Here is an 8,772-nt window from a genome sequence, read left to right as displayed (position 1 = left end):
GCAGCCCTCATCTCATTCGCCGGAGAAGAATCCATGTGACTCAAAGCAAGCACGTGCAGGGAGCTGTGGCGGGACAATGGAGAGCACAGGCATTTTTGGTCATTTTTTGGCCATGCCCATAGCATGCAGACGTTCCTGGACCAGGGGTGGAACCCACACCACTGCTGGATCCTTAACCCACTGAGCCACCGAGGAACTCTGCTGTGCGTTCCTTTCAATATTCCGAGGAGACATGCTTATTTTCTTACAGGTTGGGTTCCCTGGCAGCAGAGGCTCGGTGGGAGCATGGAGAAGAGACTTACTGGAGACGACGCCTATGGAAGGAAAGGGGGAGCAGGATGGGCAGAGGGATAAGTTGAACTTGCCAGTCTACACTGCCAGAACCTTCCCCCAACCTGCAGGAAACTCCAGAGCAAGCTGTGTGCATCAGAGCCCTGAGTCAGGCTGGGCTGGGGTGTGCCCTTGGGTGAGGTGACCCCGCAGCCAGGGCAGACGCCGAAGGAGCCCATTCAGGCGCCATCTAACTAGCCACGTGCCCACCGTCGGATATTGAGTTTTCCTTGAAGGAGACCTGAAGGGCCCCAGACTCTCTTCAACAGACCCGTTTCAGACGCTCCACCTGCTTTTGCCCTACAGAGAGCACAGCTACTCTGCCTCCCTACTCTCTGCTGGACAGAAAAACGCTGTTCTTTCTCAATAGCCAGTTGTTGGCAACCGAAGGGACCCAGCCCTCTTAGAAGGCAAAACAGGGACGGTACTCGAGCAATCCTGGGATCTCACTCCTGTACCAAACTGGCTTATCAAGCATTGCTTCTGACTGTGAGAGTCTTTTCTTCTTATTATTTTAAAAAAATTTTATTACAGTTGATTTATCATGTTCTGTCAATTTCTGCTGTACAGCAAAGTGACCCAGTTATGCATATATATTTATACACATTTTTTTCTCATATTATCTTCCATCATGCTCTATCACAAGTGATTGGATATAGTTCCCTGTGCTATACGGCAGGACCTCATTGCTCATCCATTATAAATGTAATAGTTTGCATCTACTAATGCCATACTCCCTGTCCACCCCACTCCCTCCCCCTCCCCCTTGGCAACCACAAGTCTGCTGTCTATGTCTGAGAGTCTGTTTCTGATCTGTAGATAGGTTCATCTGTGCCATATTTTAGATTCTGCATAAATATCATACAGTATTTGTCTTTTTCTGACTGACTTCACTCAGTGTGAGAGTCTCTAGTTCCATCCATGTTGCTGCAAATGGCATCATTTCATTTTTTATGGCTCAGTAGTATTCCATTGTGTATATGTACCACATGTTCTTAGTCCATTCATCTGTCAATGGACATTTAGGTGGTTTCCATGTCTTGGCTATTGTGAATAGTGCTGCAATGAACATGGGGGTGCATGAATCTTTTCCATTGAATGCTTTGCCTGGCTATATGTCCAGGAGTGGGCTTGCTGGATCATATGGTAGTTCTATATTTAGTTTTCTGAGGAACCTCCATACTGTTTTCCATAGCGGTTGTACCAATTTACATTCCCGTCAACAGTGAAGGAGGCTTCCCTTTTCTCCACACCCTCGCCAGCATTTGTTATTTGTAACCTTATTAATGATGGCCATTCTGACCTGTATGGGGTGGTACCTCACTGTAGTTTTGACTTGCATGTCTCTAATAATGAGTGATGTTGAACATCTTTCCGTGTGTGTTTTGGCCATCTGTACGTCTTCTTTGGAGAACTGTCTGTTTAAATCTTCTGCCCATTTTTTGATGGGTTGGTTTGTTTTTTGGCATTGAACTGCAGGAGGTGTTTATATATTTTGGAGATTAGTCCCTTGTCAGTTGCTTTATTTGCAAATATTTTCTCCCACTCTGTGGGGTGTCTTTTCGTTTTGTTTAGGGTTTCCTTTGCTGTGCGAAAACTTTTAAGTTTAATTGGGCCCCATTTGTTCATTTTGGTTTTTATCATCATTACTCCAGGAGGTGGATCTGAGAAGATATTGCTGTGATCTCTGTCAGAGAATAGTTGGCCTATGTTTTCCTCTAAGAGGTTTTTAGTATCTGGTTTTGTATTTAGGTCTTTTGTAATTATCTTTATGAAGCAATTCAGCCAGTAGAATTTTAATTTTATATGAAATCAAATTCCTAGCACACTCAATATACTGACTTTTCTCTTGCACTGAAAGAAAATGAGGAAAGAACAGCTTTAGTGCCCAAGGTCAAAGGGATTACCCACCGTGGCAGCCAGTCACTCACAGCTGGAATGGCTGCTACACTTGGATGTTGCAGCGCTGACTTCTTTACTCGAAGGAGGCTCCCTTTGTTGGAGATGGACTCTGGCTCAGTGGGGTCATTCGCATTGTCTTAGACAATCTTTATCTTTCATCTCTCCGCTCCCAGCAACTTGCACATGGCCTGGTCTGTAACAGACACTCAGTAAGTGTTTGGGAGAAGTTTATGAATCTATCACTTAGCATAAGACTCCACCTAATGAATTCACGTGTACTATATGCCAAGTTCCTGGAGGTAATTTTCAGTGGAATAAAATTGAGTTCTCTATATCATGGTCTGATAACTCCATAAATAAAAATCAAAATGAAACACACCTGGCATTTTCTTGATAACCTAGCTGGCTCTGTATTCTGCCCAGTTATTTTTAAATAAATCAACCAATATATATGAGTAGCATTTTTTTTTTTTTTTCATTTTTGGCCGCTCTGCAGCATATGAAGTTACTGGGCTTGGGATCAGATCCAAGCAGCTGTGGCAACACTGGATCCCTTGACCTACAGTGTGGGGCCAGGGATCAGACCTGATTCCTGGAGCTCCAGAGATGCCACCGATCCTATTATGCGGGAATTCCTTGAGGATCACTGATGTGTAAGTTTCTGGACTTTAAATAGACTTCTGCATATGCACACTGAGGTACATGGATCCATTGGCCAATGAGGACTTGCTGTGTAGCCCAGAGAACACCACCCACTATTCTGTGATAATCTCTGTGGGAAAAGATGCTGAGAGAGAATGTATATGTATGACTCTGTCCCTTTGTTGTACAACAGAAATCATCAAAACTGTGTAAATTAACTACACTTCAATAAAACTTAAAACAATGAAAGAACTAGGAGATAAAAGAAAAAGACTTCTTCCAAACAAGGGCATTTGGAGAAATGGGACTTCGATCACTCAAATCAACGTGATTGTTTTATAATTAGAATTTATTATTGAGGATGGTAATTGGCGGGATGGTAGGACAGAACATAAAGATACCCAGGTCCTTGAAAGGCAGATCTCTTGTTACTTTCAGCTCTAAACGAGAGAAGGCTGCCACAGGATCCACACTTGGGGACACGGTGCCAGGAGGCTGGAGCCACAGCTGCAGCTCGGTGTGGCAAGTGGGGCGGGCTTGGCCAGGCTTTACCAGGCTCTCAGTGAACTGGCCAACGTGCATAAATTTGGGGGCCCTGGGGCACAGAGTTGATCCTAGTGGGGACCTGTCCCCTGGGCAGTTAGGGTGACTGCATAGCACCTGAAATATGAGAGTCCCACAAAGGAAGTGTGTGTGGTGTGGACTTGAGCAATTCTTGCGAAGAGAAACTGGCAGGCCTCCTGCCAGGGCCTCAAAACTGAGTTGAGACAGCATTTCACCGCCAGCCCCCCCAGCACCCTTTGTTACAGAAATGTGATAGCGTGTCTTCACGTGAAGGTCAGGTGGCCCCAATGCCATTCCCTTCCTGACCAGAGCTTCACGAAATCTCTAACACGGTTAAGGCTTTGTGTCTCTTGGTGTCACGTGGAAACCGTTGACTTAGAACATCTCAGTGACCGGGTTTGAGAGAGAGCATGATCACAGGTGCTCTTTGAAGACATTTTAGACATGGTGACTGGCATAAAAACTAGTCATGTTCAGAGTGGGGACCAGACAAACAGAATACATTGCCTCCTGCCTCTTCCAACCGCCTCCGTTGACAGATTGCTGCTGTGACCTAGGCAGGGTTTGAAGAACTGAGAATGTGAACGCATCCTCCAAAGTCACTGCATGTCAGTGCCACCGTCACCAAATGCCAGGGGGCACAAGCCAGGATTTGACAGTCCATGTGCTTGGAGCAGATGGTGCTTTGTGATGAAACTGTGGGGGCGGTGTTATCACCCTGTTTGGCAAGTGCATCTTGACACCTGCCTCAACTCAAGTCGGAACTCTGGATGGATGAGCTGTCGATAAATTCATTAGGATTTTGTGTACGACTTGATGGGTTCTGAGAGGATAATGGCATCACAGAGTTGATGCTATTTCATGTTAAACACTCTTCACTTTTTAAAAGGGTGTGTTTCATTAGAGATGTGAAAGTATTATTTTTTTCTCATAGAAATTTTATAACAATTCTCCTGTTAGTCTTTAGGAAGTCATGAAATCACCTTCCAGACTTCACTATACATTTTATCATGTGTCACCCCAAATAAATGTAGGATTATTTAGGAAGGAATGATACTCTCGGTTTACATACACTCATTGTGTATATGTTATGTACACCGTGTGTACATACATATATACACAATGTGTTTCTATAAGTATGTACATATGGTTTACACACATGCAGACACACACACGTAGACACACACACACACACACACACACACACACACACTAGTTCTGTCGTTGAGAGAAAGTGATTTTAATTCCACCAGACCTCATGCTTTTCTTTTCCAAAGGAAGGGGTTTGAACTAGATGTAAGATTTTATTTAGGTTTTACAGCCTGAGTTATGTTAAAAGGGGGAAAAAAGAGGAAAGGAGTTTAATACCTGATGATTACAGAATATTTGTACTTATTCTATTTTAATTTACTCAGAGGAAGAGACAGTCATTGATCTCAGGTCCTTGTTAATTTCTTCAGAGCTCATAATTTAATATATTAGCATAAAATGAGGTGGGAAAGCTGGTTAATTTCCTTTTACTTGTAAGATAACTTAAGGATATTTTTGATTAATCTACAAGCCCCTGAGGCAGATGATAATAATAAATACTGAGAGTATATGGGAGAATGACAGATCCATTCGTGGCCTGTCAGGCCTAACCCCCAGTGGGAAAAAAAATAAAAAAGAATTCATGCAATAATTTTAAAACAATCCCCAAAGGTGCCAGAATCTCTTAAGCCTTACACTATTGGTCTTTAAAATCTCTTTCCAATTAAACACACTGATACTAGGAATTAAAGAAAAGCTTCGGAGGGTAGGCGGTACTTTTGCTTTTAACTCAATTTAAAATGGAGACAGCTCAGATTTACCAGTGGCAACGGAAGATTTCCTGAGATCAAACACTCATTTATCTGAAAGAAAGAGATGCAGTTCCACAAAGCTCTGTACAAGACTCGAGAACAATTATCATCAAGCTATTATCAAAGGGAAAAGAGATAAAATATGTTGGCGAGGATGTGGAGAAAAGGGAATCCTTATAAACTGTTGGTGAGAATGTAAATCAGTGCGGCCACTGTGGAAAACAGAATGGTCATCCCCCAAAAAATTTAAAATAGAACTACCAGCAATTTCACTTCTAGCATATATCCAAAAGAACCTAAATCAGTATCTTGAAGAGATAGCTACACTCCCATGTTCACTGCAGCATTATGCCTAGTAGCCAAGGTTCAGGAACAACTTAAATGTCCATGAATGGATGAAGACATAAAGAAAATGGAACATGATGGAATATTATGCAGCCAGGAAAAGGGAGGAAATCCTGCCATTTGTGATGAACCTGGATGGCATGATGCTAAGTGAAATAAGCCAGACAAAGATAAATATTATCTCATATTATTATCTACGTGTGGAACTTTTAAAAAAGCTGATTTCATAGAAACAGAGAATAGAATAACAGAATGGTGGTTACCAGTGGCTGGGAGGAGGAGAAAATGAAGTAATGGAGGTCAAATGATACACATTTTCAGACATAAGAATAAGGTCAGAGGACCTAACGTTCAGCATGGGGACTACCGTTAATAACACAATATCCGTGTTATATGCGTACTTGAAAGTTGCAGAGACCATATTTTAAGCATTCTCACACACGCAGACACAAATTACCATCAAGAAATACAGACTCGAGAACAGACACACAGCAGTAAAGCACACAAACCATTTCTCCCTTTGGGGACTCATAGGAGATTTCAAAGCAGCGTAAGGGGAAGTAATGATTTAGCATTCTCACTCTTAATTTGTTAGCCTACAGACGTGGTTCTTCCATGAATATAAGAGCTGAAAATTTTAGTTTGCATAAGACTCTCCTGCTAGCTTTTATCACTATAAATCTCTATCTTTTTAAAAAAATTTAATTTAATGGCTGCACTCACAGCAGATGGAAGTTCCCTGACCAGAGATTGAATCTGAGCGGCAGCTGCAACCCACACCAGACCCTTTAACCCACGGCACTGGGCTGGGGATTGAACCTGAGCCTCCTCAGCGACCTGAGCCACTGCAGTCAGATTCTTAACCCACTGCACCATCCAGAAACTCCATAAATCCTCATTTTTATGAAATACGCTTTAGCCCTCAGAAGAGATTTACAACTCAAATGTTATTCTGAGGCTACCATTCTGCAGGTGATGAAGACCTTGGCTTTTAGAGGCCGCACCTACTATCCAGTCGAGCTCTGCTGAGACCTCCAAATAGTGTACATGTTTCTTCAGGAAAGCAGCCACATTTATGTATCTTCTGCACCTCCAGAAACAACCCAGAGCTGGGTGGGTGATCCACAGACCGCCGAGTGATGACAGCTCTTAAGCAGTGTGTCTCGTACTTTTTGTCATACCACCTTTGCATCCAGTAATGTACCAAACACCTACATGGCCCACAGGAAATGTACTGGCCAATTGCTGGAGGTGTACCTTTACATCATAATTTTTATCCATGGACGTGCAAAGAAAACATAGCATATGTCATCCAGCTCTTCACCAAACCCTCTTTCTACCTGTGCATTCAGGTAGAGAGAAGCCTGGCACGCCTGTCTTGGTTTCTTAGGAGTGGCAGAGGTAAAATATCATCGAATTTCCCAAGACGAGGTGGGGACAGTTATACAACCAATCAGCATTGTGCCAATTCCAGATGCAAGAGGGTGTCCCCAAGATGTGTTTTGATTGGTGATCATCGTAATATTGGACTTATTTTGTTGATTCATGAAATGAAAGAGTAATTTTGGTTGGAACATCTCTGAAATGAGATGGGGAAGGCTTTAGGATTCAGAGTATAATGTTATCATAAACTATAAAGATCAGTTTTTTTTTCAGTAATTTTGAAGCAACGGGGTTAGGCTAACCAAAACCAAACCTGGAAACCAAACCAGCTAACCAAACAAATAAACAAAAACCGTGCCATACTTAAGCAAACGTGAGTAAATTCCCTTAAGCCTCAAAAAGAAGGTCCTAGCTCCTCTGTTCCCAAACCACCTCCTCAGAGTAGAAGTGTAAGTTAATTTTCGAGTGAGGCTTCTTTTTCCCTCTGATGACATTAACACAAGTTTCATGGGACAGAAATCATATCTGGCTTTAGCCGATGCAAGTTTCCAGAAGCCCACCTTTTGACTACTCTGGTGCATGATCAAGCATGAATTTTTTGATAAAGTGGGAGATCGCAGTTGGAAAGGATTCTGATGAGATGTGCAGTTAATATATCATTAAGTTTAAGTCACTTGGTAATTTTAATCCTCGCTCAGAAATGACATTTAATGATGCAACATATGTATGGAACACGCCACGTTCACCGACTGAACGAAGGAGAACGACAGTGGTCTACGGAGTTCGCAGGAGTGGTGGCAGATTTTCAGTGACCCATGGAAACTCCTTCCTCTGGACGCCTGGACACTCACTGGAGAGAGGTTTGCAGGAGGTGGGAGGTGAGGCCGCGGCCAAGGAACCCAGCAAAATTAAGCGATTTCAGCAGAAATTGGTCTCACGACCTGGGTATTGTTTACACGCCCTCAGAGGCCTGGTCTAGGTTTCTACCATGCTGGCAACTCCAGAGGCTTTTCTGTGCCTGTTATTCAATAAATGAATGCTCGGTTAGAGCTGGTGTAACCTCAATTTGTTAGCAACAGACGGTGGCCGACATGGGACACATAGGTCCTGTCCTCCAAACCCAGGCTTTGGAAGGACACTGCGCAGGAATCAGGGACACTCGGAGTGGAGGACCCAAGGAAAGAGCAGAGTAAAAAGAACCGCTGTGTCTCTGTCATCACAGGGAGATGTATTTCTGTCCAATGCAGAGAAGGGACCGTGTGATAACCTCCCCGAGTAATTAATAGGGCTCTGGGGCCTCCTAGACAAAGTGGCAAACCAGGTCCACACACCAGGCTCCTCCTCTGCCAGTTCCCCCAAGTGACAGTAGAGTTTAGAAGATGACACACCACCATCTGCTCCTAAGAGGGCTACGCCATGAGGCTTAATTGTTTTTGTCCAGCCCACTTTTCATCCTGCCTTGGTCTGGTAATAAGGTTTTGGTCTTCCTCTGAGAAACAAGCCTTCCTTTGGGTGAATGTCCATCTCTACTCTTCAGGGGACTGAGAAAGTGCTTTCCCAGGATGCAGGTCTTTTAGTGATAAATCCAGGAAACTAGGATAAAATCAAGAAGAATCAGTAACTCTTCTTCCCTCAGATGATGTATAATAAGAAAATTCATCAAATTGCTCCATCCTCCCTGATTCAGAGGGTAGCATGTGACCCAAACTAGGCTACCCAGAGTCTCCTTCTCCTGGAACTTGCATTTTGGTGGGGAGAGAGTATC

At 43.3% G+C, this 8,772-nt stretch overlaps 1 protein-coding gene across 7 annotated transcripts in view; it reads right to left on the bottom strand.

The window, feature by feature from the left end:
• Positions 1-1,895: 1,895 nt before the first annotated feature.
• LOC102161653 (uncharacterized) overlaps positions 1,896-8,772 on the bottom strand; it is a 220,407-nt gene continuing 213,530 nt past the window's right edge. For 3 of the 7 annotated variants that reach the window (XM_085001759.1, XM_085001758.1, XM_085001760.1), the window contains exon 7: positions 3,206-8,600. In XM_085001759.1, the coding sequence (XP_084857885.1) occupies positions 8,534-8,600 (67 nt within the window). In that variant the 3' untranslated portion in view covers positions 3,206-8,533. Of the gene's footprint in view, positions 8,601-8,772 lie in introns of all 7 variants that reach the window. The other 4 variants (XR_014830837.1, XR_002339515.2, XR_014830836.1 and 1 more) reach the window with 3 other exon arrangements.

Source organism: Sus scrofa, chromosome 16 (genome assembly GCF_054392235.1).
Source record: "Sus scrofa isolate SSC_HxYL_T2T_F1_AM1 chromosome 16, Sscrofa_HxYL_maternal_Yorkshire_Landrace_v2.0, whole genome shotgun sequence".
NCBI lineage: Eukaryota > Metazoa > Chordata > Mammalia > Artiodactyla > Suidae > Sus > Sus scrofa.
This window is presented reverse-complemented; position numbering and strand designations above follow the sequence as displayed.